General features: G+C 37.1%; 1 protein-coding gene across 1 annotated transcript in view; it reads left to right on the plus strand.

Annotated features, from left to right (window-relative positions):
- The window catches only part of DhpD (guanine deaminase), a 157,730-nt gene that overhangs the window by 124,605 nt on the left and 6,895 nt on the right, over positions 1 to 26,230 (plus strand). Inside the window, exons 8-9 of the mRNA XM_067158199.2 lie at positions 11,222 to 11,387; positions 11,855 to 12,001. Of these exons, the coding sequence (XP_067014300.2) occupies positions 11,222 to 11,387; positions 11,855 to 12,001 (313 nt within the window). The remainder of the gene's footprint in view (positions 1 to 11,221; positions 11,388 to 11,854; positions 12,002 to 26,230) is intronic.

Raw genomic sequence — 26,230 nt, forward strand, 5'->3', positions numbered from 1 at the left:
GGAAGTTAACCAGAGAGTATCCCCGATTGCTAGACCTGAAAGATAGTACTGAAGTTCTGTCATTGGGTGAAGAGAAGCCAAGTATGCTAGCAACTAGTTTGTGGTGTACCGCGAACCCTGTCCCCAGGAAGGGTACATTCATCACAACTCTCTTACCAGGCTTTCTCTTATATATGCTATATTCTTGAGACTCCATGGCATCTTCATTTGGGAACCTAGTCTTTTGTAAGGCTGCAATGCTGATGTTCTTGTCTTTCACAATTTCAAGGGTGTGTTTAAGTTTCCCAGTCTTGATAAGAGAGTTAATATTGAGCGTAGCTAGGTATGTGATGTTCCTTTTTCTTTTAGTTCTGACTGGGTCACATGAAGGCATAGGTCCCCCAGAATCCGATGACCTGTATGCCCCGTCATGAACGGGGTGGATTGGTTACCACCTGGGGATCTAGTATTATTATTTTCGTACTTCATGTTAAATACAGTCTATCATACAAGTGTGTATAGTTGGTCACCCGAAAGTGACGAGTTGTTGACTATCAAGGTTGTAAGCCTTGAAGCCCCCGGCACTGATCGGCTCACTGACCCAGCTTTCCGCTGGGATTGGCTACCCAACCTTCCACTGGGCTGCTCAGTTGTAGGTTATATGGTGAAGTTGGAGTGAAAGAGGCTAGTGGATTCTTGCTGAATCCAATATTTTATGTTGCAGATACCTGGCAACGATGCATTTCACTCCCATTTGCCTGGAGCCACAAGGACTCCTCCCAGGTTAATTCCTGTGATCATCATCATCATCATCATCATCATAAAAAGTCGAACTACAAATCTCATTTGAAAAGACGGAAATAATGCCATCCTTCAAGGTTGAAACACCAGCTATCGTACTGGATAACAACAAACAAATTAAGATTGTAAATAAATTCAAGTATCTTGGGAAAATTATTACTTGGAACTTAAACAAGAAAGTATCAGTAGAAAATAGAACAACTAAATTAAAACAAGCACAACGTATCTCTCGATAAATGCAAAATTCAAACACTACAACTCCGTTATTAAACCTGAAGCTACCTATGCTAGTGAAACTATATAAAATTTCAACACCAAATCAACAACAGATAAATTACAGAAGACAGAAAGAAGAATCCTTAGAACAATCATAAACAAAAAACACCAAGTAGATGGACAATGACGATTATTACCTAATGAAGTTGTATACCAGGAAACTGAGTCAATAATAGACACAATGCGGAAAAGGAGGGTTACATTTCTCTGCCACATATCAAGACTACCAGAAACCAGGGTACTGAAACATCTTTTCAACTACTTTTGGGAAAGTAAAACAAGAATAATTGGTTCAAAGAAGTACAAGATGATTTAGATGAATTAGGCTTGACTATGCAGCAAATTGAAGACCGAGAAGAGAAGAGGATCCTGAGAAACAGAGACTTGAGACTTAAACTAAAAACGTTAGCACACAAATGGTACACCATAACTGATGAAGGAAGGGCAGCCAGGTCAGAAAGAATGAAGAAGTTCTGGGAGCAGAAGAAGAAACATAAGCCAAATTTGTAGTTAAAACTCTTAAGACTTGAATGTATATGGATTGATTAAAGTGCTCCAGTGTGGCTGTAAAATAATAATTATTATTAATAATGTTATTGGCTTTACGTTCTACTAACTACTTTTAAGGTTTTCGGAGACACCGAGGTGCCGGAATTTTGTCTCGCGGGAGTTCTTTTATGTGCCAGTAAATCTACCGACATGAGGCTGGTGTATTTGAGCACCTTCAAATACCACCAGACTAAGTCAGAATCGAACCTGCCAAGTTGGGGTGGTGGTATTATTATTATTATTATTATTATTATTATTATTAAACATGTGTTTTGGCCCTCTGAGGGGCACATAGAACCATTAGTTAGCGACGGTCTTCTTGTTCTTATCTTCCCAAAACTTCCCGACTTTCTTGCTATAGGTCTGTCATCTTTCTTATGTCCATGCATTTTAGAGTTTCAAATTTCTTGCTATTAGTTCCTTGGGTTTGAAACTGTGAATTAATTTTCTGACTCTAAGGTGTAGGTGCCAGTGGGTCAGTATCAAGTTCTGCGAGATCTTTTTGGCTGTCTACTAGTCCGCATACTGTGCTGCTGCTGCTGCTGCTGCTTTCTTAACCCCTCAGCTATGTATAACTTTTGAATGCCGCTTTACCCAGTGGATGGAGGTGATTCGGGTGAGAGCACTAAAAAAATGCAGCAATCTAATTAAAAATTCACTGTTACAACGGTTAAGCTCAGATTATTTTCAAGCATTTACTCTAGAGACTCAAAAGAATGTATTTTACATTCAGTGACTTTATATACCATTGTTATGCCTCAAAATACCATTATGTTACAATGTTGACCTAGAGCACATGTATCACTTCGAACGAAAATTTGTTGATATACCAGGTGCATGCATAAGTTTTTGCAGGTTTTTGTGGTAAAGAAAATACTTAATTTTCAAGGGAAATTCATTTTATGTTTATTCAAAATATTGGCCATCAGCTTCTACACACTTTGCCCATCTTGCAGGTAAGTTTTGAATATCATGCCAGCAAAACTGCTTGCCTTTTGCGGCAAACCATTCGTCGAGCAATTTTCCAACTTCCTCGAAATTGCTGAAGTGCTGCTCTGCGAGCGTGTGCCCCATTGATGCGAAGAGGTGATAGTCAGATGGCGCCAAGTCGGGGTAGTATGGCAGGTGCCAAAGGATGTCCCATCCAAATGATTTCAAGATGTCTTTTACTGGTTTTGCTGTGTAAGACAGCGCATTGTGAGACACACCTCGTAACCTGCTTGTCTTGTTTTCATATTCTTCAGATAGTGCATTTTAAGCAATGTCTTATGTCAGTCTGTCGTGGCTGCTTGGTATCATGTATGCCGTGCTCGATCTGTAATTTATCCCTATTTAGACAGATGGCAGCTCATGCCAATGAGGATCGCCAAAGTATTTCTTTCTATATTATCTGCATGTTGTGTGATCTTTGAGAGTCGAACAGCAAGAAATAAAAATAAAATGTAGACGGTGTTTTGTGATGTGGCTTTCATCTCTTACAGAAGGTATTATAAACATTTTAAAACGTTACCCTGTATGACTCTCAGAGTTTGGAGTCGGAAGTATGACTACTTCTTCTCGAGGTAATATTTGTTCCTATCACTCTCGGTTGGTAAGGTTTGTTCCTATCATTCTCAGTTTGCCATAGTTATATAAGCCTGTTTATAAGGAGGTCTCTTGTTTTGTGTGTTATTTCTTTTATATCTTGTTGCAGACTTATTTTCTGTTACCTCTCTTCCTTTACATGTCTGCTTATGTGTGCTCATTTCGGCTAAGAGTGAAAGGTGGCATCGGTCTGATTGTTCATGTACTTAGTGGGTTTGATTGCTGTGTTTGGCTGGAGACCTTTCATTTTTTTTATTTTCAATATCTTGGCTTGAGTTCGTGCTCTACATTGTGTTTTTTCACTGATACTGTATGATTCATATTCGTCTTTCTGCACGATATGAGTACATGTCATGCAGCGAGTAAGTTGTTTACGTTGTGTCTTTGGACTGGGTGTGCCATACCTCTTTTGCGGCAATCCAGGTTTCTGATCTGTACTTTCAGATCGAACTCATGAGCTGTTGACCGAAGCATTTTATGCTGCACGATTCCTGTCGTTGTGTGCCCTACCATTGTACTGTAGTACTTTATATTTCATATGCTGATCTCTGAGTGTGCGTAAGTGTGGTGTGATTACTGGGCGTATGCTACTTTTCAGTATCCAGTTATTATTTATTATTATCATTGTTCCCATTTTGTCTTACTTTCATTTCTGGCCTTCCTAGCCAATTTATCTCTTTGTTTTGGATTTTAACCTCATTTTTACGCCTTTCTGCCACATGTTTGTTTATTTTTTGTTGCGATGGCAACCCTTTTCTTTACTCTTTCATGTTCCATAATTGTTCTTTTCAGCTGGTCTTGATTTTGCTGGCATTTTTTATTTTATTGGGGATTTAATCTCCATGGGGATTATCAAAAAAAAAGGAGAGTAGAGATTCTGATGATGTAAAAATATTGTTACCTTCTATCTTTCCATGATTGTTCTTTTCAGCCGGTCTTGATTTTGATGGCATTTTTTATTTTATTGGGGATTTAATCTCCATGGGGATTATAAAAAAAAGGAGAGTAGAGATTCTGATGATGTAAAAATATTGTTACCTTCTATCTCGGGATTATTATTTTTCCTATTTCGAGAAAGAAATGCTTTGGAAACTAATCTTAAGCACTGTGCTCACTGTGGTGAGAAAAATATTATATTGCAAATCATATTCCTATACCGTCTAGAGGTATACAAAAGAATTATGAGATTGCATAATACTCCCTTTGGATGGACCATTGTTGAATGTCATGTATGTGAATAACTGACTTCCCATATCCCTATTTATTTGTTCTTTTATGCCAGTCTTGGACTAATTTCTTCATAATTTGTGTTAATAAATGTGTTTCATTTAAATTAACCCCAGATCTGCATTATTTTGTTATTATTTTTGGGACCTGCCTTTTTCACTCTGTTTGAGTCTAAGAGGCCCGGATTCAGGTCCTGGCAATTTTCTTAGCCAGTTTTGACTGATCCATTGAAAATAGGTAGTAGTAGTAAGTTTGTTGGATTGTCGTGTAACAAAATTACGTTGTATTGTCTTCTGGCCCATTACGATTGTCTTTCGATCAATGTATGATTTAAATTAATCATTTGTTGGCAATAGCTTTGTGCATTAATTGTTTTGCCGGGCTTCAAGAGTATAATACACAATACCACTCTGGTCCCACCAGACACAAAGCATGGTCTTCTTTGCGAAGTGATTTTGCCTTTGTGTTGAAGGACCGGCTTCGCCAGGTGACAGCCACGATTTTCTCTGCTTCGGGTTTTCAAAATAAATCCATTTTTCATCACCCGTCACAATTTGGTACAGAAATGATTCTCTTTAGTGGTGTTGAAGCAGCATTTTGTAAGTGACTTTGCAATTTTCCATTTGCCATCCATTCAAATCATGTGGGACCCATTTACCAAGTTTATTGATCTTTCCCACTGCTCATAAACATCTGCTGATTGTTTGTTGTGACACATTTAATGCTTGTGCCAATTGCTGTTGAGTTTGAGTTGGGTCATCATCTACTAACGCCTGCAATTGCTTGTCTTCGCAGTTTTGTGGTCTACCGAGCGCGCACTGTCTTTCACTTTGAAAGCACCACGTTTAAATTGTTAAAACCAGGTCTCACATGTTCTAATTGATGGACTTCGTTCACCATATGTTTCTACCAGCAAATGATGACATTTCACAGCCTTTTTCTTTTGATTAAATAAGAAAAGCAATGCGTGTCGCAAATGCTCTTTTTCAGGCACAAACATCGACATAATCGCTGAGCAATACAACACAGACGCTATTGTTTGGTGGACCCAGTTTTTATGTGTTGGTAGGTTAATGTCAGACAAACAAACTGACACGTGTCAAATTCATACGCTGCGTACTGTTTGCTGGCTGTTCTTAGTGAAACTGGAAAAGACTTACTGTATGCATACACCTGATAGTTAATTCAGTACTGAACCTTAGATGCAGAACCTTTCTGGTCAGAGTTCTAAACTGAAATATTATCACATAGCAGTTTTTCTAGGCATGACAACAATATACAGTATTTATTTTTCACCTTATAGTCTACTAATGGAGAAGATACGTTCCATATTTTATACAAAATGAAAGTGACATTCTTATATTTGCATGGGTGAATTCATAATACAATAAAAACTAGGGCAATTGATGACTTGGAAACTTTGAGAGTAAGAACTGGAAACGATAGTTCAAAGATTCATTTAGTATGAATCCCAGGTTAAGGGGATGATAAGTTCATGAGAAAGAGTGCATGTACTTTGGTGTTGCATGCACCATACGCTCTCATTCCTTATGTTATGCACCCGCTCTCACTTCTCTCAGTTCACTCTGGTGTAGTGCTGTTAACATCTGATTTATTGAAACAATTATTTCTTCACTTTCATTCAAAGTGCCATGCTTTCACTCCCCACAATATCACATTTCAAACTGACAGTAAGCCAAGTAATTATGAGTCGTAAGAGGTTTCAAGGTGTTGAAAGAATTATGGGAACTCTCACCAGATCATGTCAACATGCATATCAGTGAAAGATGGTGCTTTATACCAGACGTCATCACGTAGTTGCTCTAGGGAGCTGGTGTTACTTGCTCTGCTCGAGACGGCTGTTTGTCACATGACAAGAGAGCAGCGGACAGGCGGGTTGCATACCGTGGCCATACTGTACTTGCCGCTTGAAAATGTTCCATATGAACAACAGCTTTCATAATAATAATAATAATAATAATAATAATAATAATAATAATAATAATAATAATAATAATAATAATAATAATAATAATAATATTAATTTGGAGCATGGTTCATGTGAGACGAACTGGACACAGATTACAGAGTATGAAACAACAAGAAAATTATTCATTGACAAAAGAAATATACAGCAGTGTGCAATATTTCCTGAATAAATACTGTACATTTTCACGATTAACTGAAGTTTTGGGACATGTACATTTACCAGAAGAAAATACAATTTTTGTGTTTTTGTACATATTCTTTGCACACTAATTAACATACATTTCAATATTTGTATGTCATTTATTACTATGACAACAAATTGAACACGCGAACTGAAACATATCACTGGTGTATTCCTCCTTCATGGGACTTTTGGGCTCGTTTAGGTAGTATTGTATCAATGTTTGGCACTAAACTTATCGTTTGCATACTGGCAAGTTGCGAAATGTGGAAAACAAACATAAAATTCAGTCAAACTGTTGGTGTTTCTAAACCCATCTTTCATTTGAGTATCACACTGTATATCAATCAGTTCTGGCTGCAGTTATGGTCTAATAGTTTGCCCATCCACTGAGAAGGGCATAGCAAACACCTGCAGATTATTTTCTAATGCCTGAATGTTGTGAAGCCTGTTTGTCACGTGACAAGAGAGCAGCGGACAGGCGGGTTGCATACCGTGGCCATACTATACTTGCCGCTTGAAAATGTGGAAAACAAACATAAAATTCAGTCAAACTGTTGGTGTTTCTAAACCCATCTTTCATTTGAGTATCGTCATTAAAACCTCTTTATATTCTTCTAATGTTTTTTAATGTGATTCAATATTTTATTACATATTGAACATTTTGCTGTGTTAATTTCTTGAACTATTAAACACACTTCTTCCCAGGAAGGTTTGGACCTTGTTGGCCTACGCTATGCTGAACTCTCTTCCATAGTAAATGCAACATTAACCGACTAGATTTGAACGTCATGTGGTGTGAGGATAAAGACGGAAACACACTACTGTCACCTCATATGAGTTCACGCGTATCGTGTCGCCATCTAACCTGTCCAGAAAGATGTGCTCTACCTTTGTGCCACTGACTTGCAGTACGTACTATGCCATGCACTTCCCCTACTTGCTCGCTAAGCTGCTCTCGTTCCTCAAGAGCGGGGAGAAAACTGGCTCTGAAGGCATTTCGCTCTCGATTGACGATGCCTGATTTATACTATCAATCTACATAAGGAAACATCCTGTAGTGAAACATATGCACATCTGCTAGAATGCAGCAGAAATTTAGGACAGTTTATTCTCAAGCAGAAAGAGATCAGAATATTTCAAACTCTATAGAAAGAGAAAAGAATTCTGATTTGGGCTGATTCATACATAGAAGGAAGGCAGAGATCTTCAACTTCAAATATATCCCATTTCTATCTCAACATCTTTAAAACTTTATAAGCTAGAACAAAATGATGTTAGACCTATAGGGGTTAATACCACGCATGGAGGTCAGCAGCATATGAAGAAAACGAGGTCTATACGATGTATGGTCAGTGTAAAGGGTTTAAATCTTAAGAAGGCTTTTTATTTTGTGCCATGTGATCTCATCTGGTAAGCACTCTGACAACAAGGCATCCTGGAGTACCTTGTCAACTGGGTATGGCTGTTTTATGCAGAGCCTAGAAGTTACATTCAAGCTGCTGTTTTAACTTCCAATGACTTCCATGTCACAATCAATGTTTATCAATTAAGTGTTGTTCATAGTTGTGACGGGCAGTGTTACAGCAGCCCTGCACCAGGCTTTACCTTGGATGATCTTGATGACATCGTGTTAGCTGCTGAAAACAAGCTGAATTTCCTGTTCCAAATTCAAGAATTGAATGATTGGCTGGGCCAGTACAGACTGAGATGTCAGATCCAAGAGGAACTGAAGAAATCCAAGTTGATAGGGAGGACCTGCCAAGAATTACAAAATTTAAATATCTGAGGTTTACAAACACTGCTGAATTCTTGCTGCATGGAAGAAGTGGCAAAAAACTACAGAAATCACTTGCAATCGTCAGACGAAAAATCACCTAAAATCAAAGTTCTACTGTACTGACATTTGTCCCATTGCACACTTAGTAGTGAATGTTGGCCGACCACCAGAGAAGCAGAATGTTGACTAGGCATCATGGTGAAAAAGATGCTTAGGTGAACAGCTGGCATTGCCAGGTTGGGTAGCATCTGTAGTGAAAGAATAAGGAAACAGTTTGGTGTTGCACCAGTTGAGGAGAAAATGTGTGATGGCCTTTTACAATGGTTTAGGCATGTGCTGCAATCAGATGTAGATTTCTTTTTTGTTATAGTGGCAGCCATTTCTTTTTCAGTTTCAACTTAGTTAATCCATAACTGTTAGATTTTTCAGTCTGTTGACACTAATTTAAGATAAAATAAAATTGAGAAATACCTGAAAAAGAAAACATTCAACAACAGATTATACCTGAAAAAGATATAATTTAAAAAATTCATGTTTCATTCTTGAAGGAACGTCATCAGAGTCTATCAAATCACACCTCTTTTATGAATTGAAGAATATTATTGTGCCATGCAAAACCATTCATGTTAAAGTCCTGTGTACACCCTTCTAATAATAGTTGAAAAGTTGTAACTTACATTAAAGAGGTACTCATGTTCATCCTTACTTTTCACTGGTCCAGCTAGGAGTGCAATGTGGTGCAGTACGCTGTTCCTGGCGTTGTGTCAGTTGGCTTGTTTACCGTTAACTTACCATTACATCACACTCCAGTGACATCAGCAGCCCTTGTAGAACTGTAATTATAGCCTATCATCATCATCATCATCATCATCATCATCATCATCATCATCATCATCATCATCATCATCATCGAAGTTGCTAGGCAAAGACCAAATGGGTGACTGAGGCAGTGGCTCAGACGGTTAAGGCGCTGGCCTTCTAACCCCAACTTGGCAGGTTCGATCCTGGGTCAGTCCGGTGGTATTTGAAGGTGCTCAAATACGACAGCCCCGTGTCGGTAGATTTACTGGCATGTTAAAGAACTCCTGCAGGACTAAATTCCGGCACCTCGGCGTCTCCGAAGACCTTAAAAAGTAGTTAGTGGGACGTAAAGCAAAATAACATTGTTATTATTATTTGACATGGCCCACAACAGGAAGAAGTGGAGATAGCAGACCCTGCTACCAGGAGTGACAAATGCTAAAGGAAAAGAAGATCAATATTGAAGATCTGGCAAGATGGGTTCCTGAGTGTCGATACTTACCCTCCTGATGAAGTTACGAAGCAGAAATGAGCTCATCAAGGGCTGAGAATACATGATGTACAACTGAATTTAATGAGAGAGCTATTCTGTTGGAACATGACAGTGCACAAATTCATGTAAATTGTCCTTGTCATTCTGAATTTTCATGTTTGCTCCAGTCCCTTTTTTCTAATGTTCCCTCTTCCTTCTCTGATCTTTTGTGTTTATCCATGTTTTAGGATTATTGAAATTCCAATCTTTCTATACACATAGACAACTTTATTGATTTATTCATCATACACTCATGAAATCCTGCAGAATCCATTTCACTGCAAACAAAACTTCCTTCTCGAAATGACTTAAGTTTCGCATATTATCTCCGAAACTCATCTTAATAAATTACTGTCCATATTGCAATTAAATAAGGGCTATTTTTCATAGTGTAGTTGAAAATTACTACAAATTTCAAAGCATTGTTGTTTCTAATACTCTTAGCGCAAGTTGAACTTTTTCACGTGATCAGTTAAGGGTGCAGTTCAAAATACACCAAAGTAATTTTTTTCCTGACATTCTTCTTTTTCTACTTCTGCCACTTTTTCCACACCTATGGGGTCACGGGTGTGGACTGAGACACACATGTAGATTTAGCTCTGTTTTACGGCTGGATACTCTTCATGAAGCCAAACCTATGTGGGGTTATGTATTCACTATTGTGTATTCTTTAGTGGTTGGTAGTGTGGTGTGTTGTCTGAATTTGAAGAAGAGTATGTTGGGACAAACACAAACACCCAGTCCCCGAGTCAGAAGAATTAATCAGACATGATTAAATTCCCTGACCAGGCCAGTAATCGAACCTGGGACCCTCTGAACCAAAGGCCTCAATGCTGACCATTCAGCCAAGCAGTTGGAGCTTTCCTGACATTAACATGTGGATTTTTCTCCATGCGTGATTTTAGTGGTTTTTGCTTTTTAAGCTCATGGTTTTAGAGTCAAATTTCTGAAACCACTCATATACTGTACTGTCCTCGTGTTATATCTCTGCCGCTGTGTGATCATTGCATTTCTAAGAAAGTGAAAGGTCGCAATTCTATTCCCGAGTCCCACAATGTGGAGGAATGTCACGTGAATAGGAACAAAAGTGCAGACAGCAACTAGACCTTTCACATTCTTAGAAATGCAATAGTCATGCAGTGGCAGAGATATAATGCGAGAACAGTACATTCAGAAATCTCTTCATCCTAAAACCTGATTTCATTATGATAGGTTTGTACTGCTTTACAACTAAGTTCAGTTGTTGATTTTCCTGAAAGAGTTGGAACATATCTTGTAGAAAGAGATTTTCAAACATAACATACCACTGAAGAAGTAATAAATTTATCTTCTGTTGTCTATGAAAATGAAGCTTATGCTGGTGGGCTATCAAATTTGACTTTGTTTAAGACATTTTAGGAATCTAAAATTAATATACTGTTAATACAAGATAAATAAATTCTTTCAGTTTTTCAAAGTGAATTTATATAGAAGTACAGTATATAGTAGCCTACATTTTTTTTTTTTTTTTTTTTTTTCGCAGACCATATTAGCTCATGGAGTTCATTTGGAAGATGCTGAATTAAAGATGTTGGCTGCAACAGGAGCAGCCATCTCTCACTGTCCCAATTCGAATACAAATCTGAGGAGTGGACTTTGTAATGTACGCAGGCTATTATCAGCAGGAATCAAAGTTGGGTTAGGTACAGGTTAGTATTTGGTTTGTTACATGTCTCAAGTATTCATAACTTTCATGGCCCAATCTGAACTGAACCTGAGCCTGAGAATCTATTCCTAGCCTGGCCTATTTGTCCAAAAATTTATACAGAACATGTTTTAAACAAAATGGTTTGGCAATTGGACATGTGAACATTATTATTACAATTAATTATAATTCATGGTTTGAAAAATGTCATAAATTCATTTATTTTTTTATTTTTTTTATCAAGCCTGAGCCCATCAAGCATTTGTCAGTTTAACACGAGATTCCACAGGCCCTTATTGTGGGAATCTCATTTTTATTTTGTAGAACACTTTTGTTTGTTTGTGCAAATGAATATTATGTGTGTTTCTGTCTGTCAAATGTTTTAATAAGGACATTTTTTGTGCTTCAGGTATCAGTTATTAGTACATTGGATGATTTTACAATTTAAACATTGTTGTTAATATTTTTCAGATGTATCTGGAGGTTACAGTCCCTCTATAATAGATGCAATGCACAAGGCCTTGAGTGTTGGAATTCACCTGTCCTTCAATGATGAAAAATTGTCTCCACTAAATTATCATGAGATCTTTTATTTAGCAACACTAGGTGGTGCACAAGGTGAGAAATAGCATGATGTTCAGGGAGACTTCTCTTCATGTTCTCCCCATACCGCTTTGTATGTATCGGTTGAAATATGAATGTGGGAACAATGGTGTTTTCTTTCTTCTCTTTCTGTTTTTCCCTAGAAAGTTGTAATTGTGAGTAAAATATGCATATGCCTGGTCATTTTTCTTTACAGCCTTCATATACTGTAAAGAGTGTATTTGAAATACTTTCAGTGAATATCGGTACGTTCATCTTTGAAGGAATAGAAGACAGATTGTACAAGCAGTTTGTCAGGGAAGTACTTCGTTTCAAACCTTTGTTTCAAAACCTGTGATCGTTTCAAAGAAATGTGTGGTTGTAAAAATGTCCTGAAAGAAGTGGTGAGAATGACTGTGTGTGATCTTAGTCATCATAACAAAGAGTGGGAGACTGGTAGTGGAAGTGGAGTAGACAGCAGGAGGGGACGCATACATGTATGCCGTACCATAGTCTACTGGTTACATTGGTTTGTTTACAATAGTTCCTAACTTCTGACTTGTTCCTCCGTCTGCCTCCATAGTGTAATGGTTAGCACTATTAGCTGCCATCCTCAGGGGCTTGGGATCGATTCCCAGTACTGCCAGAAATTTGAAAATGGCAGGAGGGCTGGTATGTGTTTAAAATTGTACACGCAGTTCACCTCCTTTGGGGGTGTGCCTGAAAAGAACTGCACCACCTCAGAACGAGGACATGAGTGGATTTTTTTCTTTTTACTTGTTTCTCTCATACAGTGGGCATGCAGAGAACCAGCCATATCATGTGCTGCCACAGTATGATCCTCTCAATACTTTTATGATTTATAAGCCCTTGATAGAATTACAAACTGTGCTGTCCCAAAGCAAACATGTTTTACCGTGTACAAGTAATACAGTAGATTATGTTGATATCCATTCATAGAACATATCTCTTCAACTTGAAGCGTGTTTTCAGGCAATGGTTCTCAGCCTGGGGGCCTTCATCACTGCTATATTGTACATGTAGAAAAAAGTTTCTACTAAAATTATTATACTCTATATAACTCTGCCTGCAGTACCTACTGGGTAGATTGAGTAGCCCAGTAGTTGCTGTTACCAGTCCCAAGCCCATGGAAAGGAGGAGGGTTGGCTCAGTGCCGTAAAATGATAGCCAAAGAACATCTTGAGGCAACCTCTAAGGCTCAATACCTTAGTTGTAATTTTCTCACAACTTCATTAATCACCAACTCATAAATCATTATCACCTCACTGGATTACATCCAGAGTTGTAACTCAGGACCTAATCCCACCACAGGTGATACCTCAACAATCAGCTATGGAAAATCTTCAAAGAAATATTCCATCGTCTGTACCAAATGATCAGAGAAGGCAGTAATCGGATACGGTGGTCTGCCACCTTGAAGATCCAATGCAGTCGGAGGCATTGAAATACCCACATACAGAGAAGACTACTGCACCTAAGTCAAACCATATGTCATATTTGCAACACACAATGTAAATTCCCTTCTAAAAATTGGCAAATTAAAAGTGATCACTGACATAATGGACCAGCACAAGATTCTCATTATGGGATTACAGGAAATTAGAAACATCGATCAGGATGTTACAGACTCTACAAAGGTATACCAGGAAAGAGAGTGACAAAAAATACTCCCCAGTTTGGAACAGGCTTTTTGGTTGTCTTAAAATAATAAACTCTATACAAAAGTTTAAATCTCGTTCCTCAAGGATCTCTTCACTTACGATAAAGACAGCTAATCAAATTTATACCATAACTAATACACATACTCCTACCAATGATAAGAATAACTCTCTAAAAGACTGTGTAGTGATAGAAAACTATTGGGATCTACTTGACGATATCCTAAATAACATTCCTAAAAACCATGTTAAAATATTAATTAGGGATTTTAATGCCCAACTAGGAAGAGAACGTAGATATCGTGATGTAATTGGTAAATGACCTGCTCAGAAGAGAACAAACAAAAAGGTCAAAAACTCATTGATCTTTGCAGGAATCATGGCCTAATATCAAAATCTACATATTTTAAGAGAAAACCACAAAAACTCAAAACATGGAAACATCCCAGTTAGACTAAAGGTGAATGGCAATTAGATCATGTATTCATGGATAAATTATATCTCAAAGAAATTTATAATGTCAGGGTTCTTCCAGGAATAGACACAGGCTCAGATCATTATGTAGTTAAAATTAAAATCAAATTAACTCCCCAAAGGAGACTACAACAACAAGCCTATAAACCAAAAAGGAAAATAGATCCAACAGAAAAAATTATAATCAGAGATAACAGATGACCTAGATAGTAACCTTCAGCAAATTGCAGAAGAATTGACACCAATAAAGCCATGTAAAAAACATCAGTAGTGGAATAATGAATGTGATAATTTGATTGAGAAAAGACACAAAGCGTGGTTATTGCACCAGTCCCAAAAATCTGAAGCATCTTTTCAAAATTTAGTTAAACAGCGGAAAGATACAACTAAAACCTTAAGAAGAACAAAAAGACAGTATCTTAAAGAAACTCTGAACTCAATTGAAGGAGGATTCAAAATATCAGATTCACAAAATAAAACAACATTTTTTAAAAACATTTGACTAAGTATGAAGCTCCAACCTTATTATTACAAGATAGAAATGGTGAATTAGCCCAGAACAATCACGACAATCCACAAATCCTGGCTAAATATTTCAAAACACTCCTCAATTGTGAAGAACCAACAGAATTCCTTCACTTAGATGTCAATACACCAATAACAACCCCAACAGAGAATATAAACCCTCCTACAATAAAGGAAATTTACACGGCACTGAATGACATGAAGAATTTTAAAGCACCTGAAGAAGATCATACCTTTGCAGAAATTTGGAAATATGCTGGAAGTTCAGTAATAATTGCCCTTCATAAACAACTAGTCAACATCTGGATTACAGACAAATTCCCAGAACATTAGACAACAGCCATCATCCATCCACTACATAAAAAAGGGGATAAAACAGACCCTAATAACTACCGAGGGATTTCACTCCTGGACGTTACTTCTAAAATTTTCTCTAGAATTATTCTTAATAGAATGAAATTACAACTTGATAATGAACTAGGAGAATATCAAGCAGGTTTCAGGCCTTGGAGGAGTTGCCCTGACCAAATTATGATCCTCAAACTGATAACACTAGCCAACATCATTTTGCAGTAAAATAGAAAATATGTAATTCTTATGGAAATCGCTGCCCTGATTCCGAAAATGATGCTATTTTTTTCCTATCACATCTAGTTTTGATGCAATTCGGTGTTTTATTATCTGCATGAATTCGTAAGATGTAATGTTGAGAGATGTTCTCGCGCAACTGTTTTTAGAATACAGTTATGTGATTTGATTTCTTATTGTTTGCATTTTATTATAGGTTTACTGCTGTCTAAATTTTAATTTTGTAGTTGGGAATTTCCTGGTAAATTCATAACAAACTCCCCCAGATACGCAATGGACCACGAGGTATGTAGGATTGAAGATAAGACAGTTGAGAGTTTGTTTTTCATCTTAGACCACTTGAATAATCAGATGTGTTAAAAGCCCCAGCCCTTATGCAGTGTTTATGATGGACTGATAAAGCAGTTTCCTTTCAAAAATAACAGTCCGAAAATATTATACTCAAGAGGATGAACTTGTATTTTGTAGGGATGTTTCAAATCTTCTACATCGATTGGGAGAGAGAGAGTATGATCCTAGTAACTGGCGTGTTTTTACTGACTCTTCCAAAATAAGTTTAAAGGCTGTTTTGCTTCATAATACAAATGTTCTGGCATCCGTCCACTTGCACACTCCACAAAAATGTCTGAAACATACGAGACCTTAAAGTTGGTGGTTGAAAAAATTAAATATCATGAGCATGGGTGGCAAATTTGCGGTGATTTAAAGATCATTGGATTGTTGCTGGGACAACAAAAAGGCTATACAAAATGTTCCTGTTCCCTTTGCGAATGGAATAGCAGGGCACAGAATAAACATTGGGATACAGTGAGTTGGACAGAAAGGAAACAACTACAACCAGAATCCAAAAATGTCTTGAATGTAAGTCTTATTGACCGTGAAAAAATTCTACTTCCACCCTTGCACATCAAATTTTTATTGATGAAACTGCATGTCGAGGCATTAGATAAAAGTAGCCTATGCTTCCAATATTTATCCACTAAATTTCCCTCATTATTAGATGCAAAAATCAAAGAAGGCGTATTTGATGGACCACAGATTCGTGAACAGATGAAGGATAAAATTTTCACAGACACGATGACCAAAATTGAGAAAGAGGCATGGGACGCATTCAAAGATGTAGTGACTAAATTCCTTGGCAACATTAAGGACCCTCAATACAAAGAAATTGTATGGAAAATGTTGGTAAAGTTTAAGGAACTCGGTTGTAATATGAGCCTTAAGCTTCATTTCTTAGCTTCACATCTGGATTATTTTCCTCTAAATTTAGGAGCTGTCAGTGAAGAACAAGGTGAAAGGTTTCACCAGGATCTCAAAGATGCAGAACGACACTATCAGGGACGTTGGGATGTGAATATGATGGCTGATTACTGTTGGTCGATTGCACGAGACGACCCTTCTAGAGATCATTCAAGAACTTAAAAAACCCGGAAATTCCACGGAAAACGGGAAAAGACGGAGGTGTGAATCTAACCTGCACATAATGTAACAAAACTATGTATGTTTAACCATGTAATTTTTATTCAAAGTATGGTTATATTAATTTAAAAGCAACTGTACAGTCGAAACTAAATAGGCGCTTAATGCTTCAGTTTCACGAATTTCAATATACATTAAAAATATAATACATACTATCTACTCGCTTACAAAGCAGCATTTATGTGTATTCAATGCATGAAAAATATGATTACGTTTTGCAAGCTGAAATTTACATTAATACATCAAATTTAATCAATACTAAGTATCAACAATTTTACGTAAGAACAAAACAATATTTTGTAAAATTGCCACCAAACCAGATGTGATTCGCCAAAACTAACTTTTTTCTCGAATTCTGCGTTAAGAAATTCATAAAACCCACCTAGTTTCATTTTTACCGCACAAAAAAAGTTTTATTTTGCAGGCTAGTGTAATGGATTACAACAGAAAAAGAAATAGAGATATGGTGACAACATTTATCGACTTCAAGAAGGCCTACGATTGTATTCACAGAAAATCTTTATTAAACATTTTACGACACATGGGATTACATCCTAAATTAGTAAATACAATAAAATTAACTCTTACAGAGACCAAATCAAAAGTAAAGTTCAGAGGCGAATTATCAGACCCATTACAAGTCATTAATTTCATTTTTTGCTCCATATTGACATCAGTGATCACATTCAATTTACAAAGTATACATTTATTATACACCTATTCAATACCTACAGTACCACATTTTGTGGTTACATAATCATAAAAGATTGAAAAGTTGTGAACATGTTTCGCCCTTCTTATTGGGCATCATCAGCAACATTAGATGATCATAAAACAAACAATTTTTTAAAAATGATTACACTATTGTTTATGAAAAATTGTGATGAGATATGTTGTGATATTAAAAAAAAAATTCTTTTTAAACAGTAGTTAAGAAATTTGACATGGGAAGTACGAGCACATGATAAAATTATTGTAGTATATTTTACAATATTGTCTAAAAAATTATTTGTAATGATAAGAAGTTTTTAAAATCGGCATGTATCTGAAACTGAAATGGATCCTCTTCTTAGTGAGTCAGTAATATTCGCCACGGTCGCTGCTAAGTAGATCAGAGGATGAATTTTGTTTTGAATTATACTTTCCAACTGTTGAAATTAGGTTAAGAAGAAGCAAATGGTGTTCCTTCATTGAGTTGAATTGATTTAAGATACACTCGGGCATAATCGTTGAAATGGAGTGTAAGTTGGAGATTTAACTGTGTTTGGAAGTTGTGTTGATTTTCACATATAAATGTAGTCATCCAGATGTTGTAGGAATCTCGACGGATAGAATGTTGTTAAACTGCAAAAGAATAAAAAGACATATTTGATGTGTGTGTTTAAAATGTATGTGATTGTACGGTGTTGTGGATTGCGTTGAATTGGATACTTACTTAAATGCCGTGTGAGTATCTATCTTGTTTTGTTAGCAGCGTTGGTCTGACTGGAGATCCTTCTTCGCATGTTGTATAGGTGTGACGGAGGGAGGGGGAGCGAGTTGAAGGAGGGTAGAGTTGGGCGGAGTATTACGTGTCGGTACCGGTGTGGGAGGGGGACTATTTGGAGGGGTAATTGTAGGCTTAATAATCGGGGGGATAAGTGGGGTTGTTGAATTGAAAATTTTAAGTGTTTGTGGGATCTTATTTTGCTTGGGAATGACTGTTTTTAATAACTTGATTATCTAATGTTGCTGATGATGCCCAATAAGAAGTGCAAAACATGTCCACAACTTTTCAGTCTTTTATGATTATGTAACCACAAAACGTGGTACTGTAGGTATTGAATAGGTGTATAATAAATGTCTACTTTGTAAATTGAATGTGATTATCAGACCCATTCGAAGTACAGTAACTACTGGGTTACGGCAGGGTAATGGCTTATCACCATTATTGTTTAACTGTGCACTAGAAATGGTAATGCGAGAATGGTTTAGAAAATGCCCTTGAAATATTAAAATAGATAGGAAAATCCAAACAAATTGCCTTGGATTTGCAGATGACATGGTGTTACTAGCCAAAGATTTAGATGAAGCAACAAATCAAATATCAGAGCTTCACACCATTGCAAATAAAATTGGCCTTAAAATATAATTTGAGAAAACAGAAATTATCCTCCCAAAACCAACACCATTAAAAGAAATACATATTAACGGTACTAAAATTAAAATTGTAACACAATTCAAATATCTAGGTGAGTTAATAACAAATAATTTAAATGAAAAACCTTAAATTCAGATAAGGTCAAACAAGTTATCTAAGGCACACAAATTAACATGTGAAACTTACAAAAAGAAATGCTTATCTATTAATGCGAAAATCAAACATTACAATACAGTCATAAAGCCAGAAGCCACATGTGCTGCAGAAACATTATATACATATATAGACCGGACTGACACGTCCTCTCAGACAATTGTAAAGTATGATGATTGTAAGGCTGATGATATACAATGTTCTGAAAGGAAATCCAAAATAAATAAGAGATTCAAATACCGAATTGGAACTATGAACATTCTATTATTAAGTGGAAAGGTAGAAGAACTCCTAGACATGACGGATAGAAGAAAAATATCAATATTGGGATTAAGTGAGACCAAATGAAAAGGGATTGGAAATAAGACACTTCATGGAGGATACAAATTATACTGGAGTGGATAGGAGAAGGTAGCGAAAAATGGTGTTGGATTCTTAATTAACGAAGGGACTGATGCTACAGCTGAAGTTATCTGCAAAAGTGATAGAATCATTAAAATGTTCATGAAACTGGAGAACACTAAGTACACCGTTATACAAGTGTATGCTCCACAGGCAGGCTGCAGTGAGGAAGACAAAGAGAAATTTCGGCAAGACGTGGAAGATACAGTTAATGAAGAAAACATTATTATTATTATTATTATTATTATTATTATTATTATTATTATTATTATTATTATTATTATTATTATTAATGGAAATCTAAACGCGCAGGTTGGGGTAGACAGACTTGGGTATGAGAACATCATTAGTCCACATGGATTTGGACAAAGGACCCGGAAGAACAACTATTAGATCTGTGCAGAGGAAATGGTCATATAATCAAAGGTACATTCTTCAAAAAAAGAGGCAGTCACAGAGTAACAAGGTACCGTTGGGATGGCCAGTATAGAACATTGATTGACTACGTAATCACGAATAAAGATGGTGGCAGATACATCACAGATGTAAAGGTCATCCATAGTGAAAGCATGAACAGTGACCACAGATTGCTGGTAGTAGACTTCAAACATAAGACTAATGAAACGCAGAAAATTATTATGGAAAAAACAAGGGTTAAAACTTGGAAGTTGCAAGAAGTCCAAATAAAGGAAGAATACAAACTAAGGATTCAACAGAGTCTGCCGAAGGGTGAAGTAACCAGTGTTGTGAAGAGTGGAAAGCTTTCAAAGATACCTTTGTGGGAGAGGCCAAGAACCTATGTGGAGTTACAAGTTCCATCAAAAGGAAAAAGGAGACACTATGGTGGAATGATAGAGTGAAAACAGCGGTGAAAGAAAGAAACCAAATAAAGAAGGCACAGGACTAGGAAAAACAAAGACAGGGACAAGAACGCAATGAACAAGAAATACAAAGACTCCAAAGAGTATACAGGAACAAGAAACTTGTTGTAAAGAACATTGTAAGAGAAGAAATGGAATGAGTTTGCAAACAAACTAGAAGAGGATAGTAGAGGAAATATGAAATTGCTATACAGAGTAGTGAAAAACAAGCGAAGGGATCAAGAGACCATAAAAGCAATAGAATGTGATGAACTCTGGCACAAGAAGTGGGAGAAATTAAACAGGAACTCAAGATCTATTTTGAAAAGTTGCTGAATGGAGATACAGAAAACATAACAACAGATAGAGGAGAGCCAAGTCAAGGAACCACAACTGAACCACCAATTACATGGCTTGAGGTTGAAAATGTGCTCAAGAGCATGAAGAAAGGAAAGGCAGTGGGCATAAACAAACTAAGTGCTGATATGCTGAAAGCGGCAGGAATTCCAGGAATCCAGTGGCTCTACAGACTGCTCAACAAGATATGGGAGGAAAATACTATTCCTGACGACTGGAAGATGGGCATCATTGTACCTCTGTTCAAGAAAGTAAACCGACGAAAATGTACTAATTATCGTGGTATTACTCTACTGTCTCATGTCCTGAAAATATTGGAAAAAATTATAGAGACCAGAATCAGAGATATTGTTGAACCAATTTTGGAAGAAGAGCAGTATGGTTTCAGACCAGGAAGGTCAACTACAGACCTTATATTTGCAATTAGGATGCTAATGAAGAAATACTGAGAGAAGAACAAGCCTTTAATTCTAATACTGTATTTTTGGACATTGAAAAAGCCTACGACAGTGTACCAAGGGAATGAATTTGGCAATGCTTGAAAGAACTTCAAGTATGAGACAGCCTCATAGACAAAGTGAAAATGTTGTATAGTGGGAATAGAAGGTGTATTCAAGTAGGATGTGGTTTGTTGGACTGGTTTGAAACAAAGAGAGGAGTGCAGCAGGGCAGCTCATTGTCACCACTTCTATTTATTATTGTGATGGATGTAGTAATGAAATCTATTAAAAGGAAAGAACATGGAGATATCAAAGCTTTCACATTTGCAGATGATGTTATGATCTAGAGTGACTCAGAAGAGGAATTGGGAGAGAGAATACAAAGCTGGAATGAGGAGTTTAAGAAATATGGTTTAAACATCAGTAAGACCAAGACGGTGGTGATGAAAGTGTATGGGGAAGGAGCAGAACCAGTAGTCATGTTAAATGAAGCCCAGCTGGACAGTGTTCCAGTTTTCAAATACTTGGGTAGCGTTCTATCAAATGACAACCTAGCAAAACATGAGGTGAACAATCGAATCAATAAGGCAACACAATTTTACCACCAGGTAAGACACCTGCTGTAGGATGAGCAAATACCTATGAAAACAAAAATGACATTGTACAAGTCCTATTATACACCAATTCTTACATACAGTCTCGAAACCACAACACTGACCAGTAGAGATAATTCCAAACTCCTGGTAGCTGAAATGAAATTCCTATGCACTATGATTCAGAAAACCAGGAAAGACAAGATTAGGAATGAGAAAATTAGAGAAGAAGTAGGAATAGATGATTCCCTCCTCAATAAGATTCAGATATCAAGACTGAAGTGGTTTGATCACATAAAGAGGATGCCAGTTAACAGAACTGCAAGGAAGGAATTTGACAGAAAAATAGAAGGAAGACGACCCGTTGGAAGGCTACAAAGGAAATGAATAGATTTAGTTAAGAATGATGAACTACTGAGAGGTCATGATTGGGACAAGTTGGTGGAGGAGGAATGGTACAAGGACAGGATGAGATGGAGGAGGCTCATATACCACACCCGGGAAACTGGAGATGGTTTAGGATTATTATTATTATTATTATTATTATTATTATTATTATTATTATTATTATTTAAACATTTGTTTTCGCCTTCTATGGACCATGCTTACCTAATGCTTCTGCTTCTTGGCTTCTTGTCTCTTTTGCTTCCAAAACCTCTTCATATTTTGACTTCTAGCCTCCCTCTGTCGGTCTGTCAAAGTTCGTTGTTGCTTCTCTGGTTTCTGAAATTCCCTGTGTCTGTCAACTATTTTCCAGTATTTGTTTCTGTCCAACATGCTTTTGGTGTTTAGACCTAGTTCAGTAAGATCTTTGATAACTTCTTTCGTCAAGGTTGTGGTGCTCTTGAATTTCCTAGTGTACTCCCATATCCTCTTCGCCAATCTGTCATTACTCATCCGATGAATGTGTCCAGCAAACTTCAGTCATCTCTTTCTCATTTCATCAGTCAGTTCATTAATAGTTAAATTAATAAATTTCATTGTTTGTCTGTATTGAACCAAGATTACAACTTTTATTATAATTTGGATCCACCTTATTCAATACATACAAAAACTGTTGTTTAGGTGAAATTACAACATATATTTCAATCAGAACTAGTTTCGACGCACTTTTTGCGTCATCATCAGCTGATATAGGTTCTTGGAAAAATTGGCAATCACATAAGTTTATCTACATCAAATTGAACACAATTTAAAACCATATTAACAACCTAAAACTGTGTTACAATTAAACTGTTTCAAAGTCCATATTTTCAAACATTGAATTAGGAGAATACCAATTACATCTTGTCTTTTAAACTTTTGGATTACTCCTGCTGTTCGTTTCCTAGTTTCTGTGAAGTGATTCCAGTTATTTCCTGCCTTATTGATGTTCCACTTCTTCCAAGTGTCTTGTCTATTTTCAAGCTCTGTTTCACACTCGGGGTTCCACCATCTATACTTTCTACTTCTTTTCCTTTATCCCTCTTCCTGATCCGCTTGTGTCATGTTTTGTTGTATGTTTTCCCACATGTTATGCCCCTCTGGTAGGTTTTTTTTTTTAGCTGGGTCTTATCTGTTTGTTTCCTCTTGTTGTATGTATATTTTTGTTGGGTTGGAACTTTACCTTTATCTCTGTAAAATAGTGATCTGATTCTATATCACTGTCTTTTCTGACTTTTACATTGAGTATCTCCTTCACACTCCTTTTACTGATAGCAACGTGATGTAATTGGTATTCTCCTAATTCAATGTTTGAAGATAACCATGTCATCTTTTTTCGTGGTAGTCGTTTGAAATGTGTTGACATTAGCTTCAGTTCAAATTGTCGACAAAAGTTTATAAGTCTTTCCCCATTCCTGTTGGTGCGTCTGTGTGCTGAAAAATCACCTACTATTTTTCTGTGTTTGTATTCTCTGCCAGTCTGTGCATTGAAATCTCCTATAAGAATTTGACCTGATGTGGTATCTTGCACGCAGTATCTTCAAGTTGTTCCCAAAAATGTTTTTTTACTTCCTCCAGATTCATCTTGTTTTTTATATTTTGTAGGTGCATGACCATTTAAGATTGTATATGCTTTATTACCCGATCAGAATGGTAAGGATGATATCCTTGACATCAATACACCTTCAGTACACATTATATTGTCATAAATACTGTTTGGAAACCAGGTGTGCCTGGTGTGAAAATGGGAAACCACGGAAAACCATCTTCAGGGCTGCCAACAGTGGGGTTCAAACCCACTATCTCCCGAATGCAAGCTCACAGCTGCGCGGCCCTAACCGCACAGCCAACTCACCCGGTATTATTATTATTTGGGATTAAATTCATGTTAATAATTTGATTGAGCAATGTATGAATTGAAGTGTATCTTGTAAGATATTATCTTGTTGATAAATGATAACCTACTGAAATGTCTGAAAAGGCCAAGAAGCTGCATAAATTATACCCCACATTCAAAACGGTTAAGTCAGAGTAACCTCCAGTGGGATTCATTAAGCACTAATGCAAAAAAGTGTGGAATGTGTTCAGAAATTAAGTAGTGCGAATAGAGGTGAATTTTTAAAATGTAAATGGTGATTGAGGTTGACTTGGTTAGTTTTTTTTCTGTGATGTAAATTTCAATACCTTCTTTAACATTCAATGGATTGGTTTTATTACACTGTCCTGCGATGGTTTCATTGCCGCCATCCTGTATTGCTTTTACGGATGACTTCTGCATCCTGAATCAGGATCTGATGTTAATTTTTCCCCCATCACATCACATTTTCTCAAAAATCCTATATTACGTTTATTTCATCACATGCACTAATGCACTTCTTACGTTGTTAGGAAGAGTGTTGCTTTAATTTAGATTTCCATATTCTTTTATTAATTTATTTTATTAATTCGACGTCCTCCAGCCATCTCGGAGTCCTGTATTATCACGCTTAGAGTGTAGAGCCGGCAACTATGTACAACACAGCCAGCAATGTGCGGTTTTGGCTGAGTGGTGTCATTCTCTCATTGTGCTTTGTCCGCGACAGTCTGTGTTGTGTTTGGCTTGCTAGTGAAAAGAGATTTTGTCTTCACAAGCGTTCTATATGTGGGTGACGTACTGTGTTAATATTTTTATTGAACTTACATCTATCAACATGCCACAACATGGCTGCAAGAACAATCCAGATACATTCTGCTGTGTATGTGGAAGTTTCGTGCCGATGAGACAGTGGTGCAAAATAACAGAGTTCGTGAGAAAGGCCTACTATGCCTGCTTTGGCTTGAAACTTGGAGACCAAGACAAGCCGTGGGCACCACATAAGGCTTGTAGAACCTGTATAGAGTAGTTACGGCAATGGTTGAACGGTAAGCGAACTGCGTTGCCATTCGGTATTCCAGTGGTGTGGTGAGAACCCCCAGACCACAGTACTCACTACTACTTCTGTGAATGTGAAAGGATTTAACAGCAGCAACAAAGGTAACATTGTGTATCCAAGCAATATTCGATCTGCAATTTTACCCTTCCTCATGGCCCTGATACACCAGTACCACAGCATCCAGAACATTTACAGGATTGTCTCTCTTCTGAATCTGACGCAGAAATGGCGGGCACTAACTCTGACTGTGATTTCTCCTCTGAATGTGTCAGAAAAGAACCGAGACTGTTCGAGCAAAGTGCATTAAATGGACTTAATTCGAGATCTTACAAAGGAATCTGCCGAGTTACTCGGGTGTAGACTTGGTTTACTGCAACAACATTCTGGAGGTTATCTTAAAACTAGGAGCACCACAGTATGACCCTATTGACTGGAGACTTTTCATCGATGCCTCCAAGCGTAGTTTGAAGTGCGTCCTTCTTCACAATGAAAACAAACTTGCATCCATTCCTGTTCCTCATTCAGTTATTATGCGAGAAGTGGAAATCTCGAAATGCTGTTGTGTAAGCTTAAGTACCAGGAACACAAGTGGCAAGTGTGTGGTGATTTCAAAGTGATAGGTATTCTATTAGGTTTACAAGGAGGTTACAAAAAGCACCCCTGCTTTCTGTGTGAATGGGACAGTCGAGAAAGGTTACATCACTGGTCTTAAAAAGAATGGCTACATAGACAATGGATTGTAGGGTTGAAAAACATACAACAAGAAACTCTTGTTCACAAGAGCAAAATACTGTTACCTCCGCTTCATATCAAACTAGGGCTTATGAAGCAATTTGTTAAGGCCCTAAACAATGAAGGTGAATGCTTTCAGTACCTGTGTCATTGATTCCCAGGCATCAGTAATTCCAAAATCAAGGAGGGTATTTTCATAGGTCCAGATATCAGAAAATTTCTTTCTGATGCTAATTTTGAAGACATTATGTGCACTGCAGAACGATCGGCATGGATAGCATTCCGGAATGTGGTCAAAAACTTTCTTGGAAACACAAAGGATTCAGACTACAAACAAATAGTGGATAGATTGGTTGTTTCTTTCCAAGATTTAGGCTGCAAAATGAGCTTGAAAGTGCACATGTTACATTCACATCTGGACTATTTCCCTGTGAACCTAGGAATGCTGAGCGAAGACCAAGGAGAAAGATTCCATCAGGATCTACAGGAAATGGAATGCAGATATCAA

The sequence above is a fragment of the Anabrus simplex genome, chromosome 1, assembly GCF_040414725.1.
Source record: "Anabrus simplex isolate iqAnaSimp1 chromosome 1, ASM4041472v1, whole genome shotgun sequence".
In the NCBI taxonomy this organism is placed as follows: domain Eukaryota; kingdom Metazoa; phylum Arthropoda; class Insecta; order Orthoptera; family Tettigoniidae; genus Anabrus; species Anabrus simplex.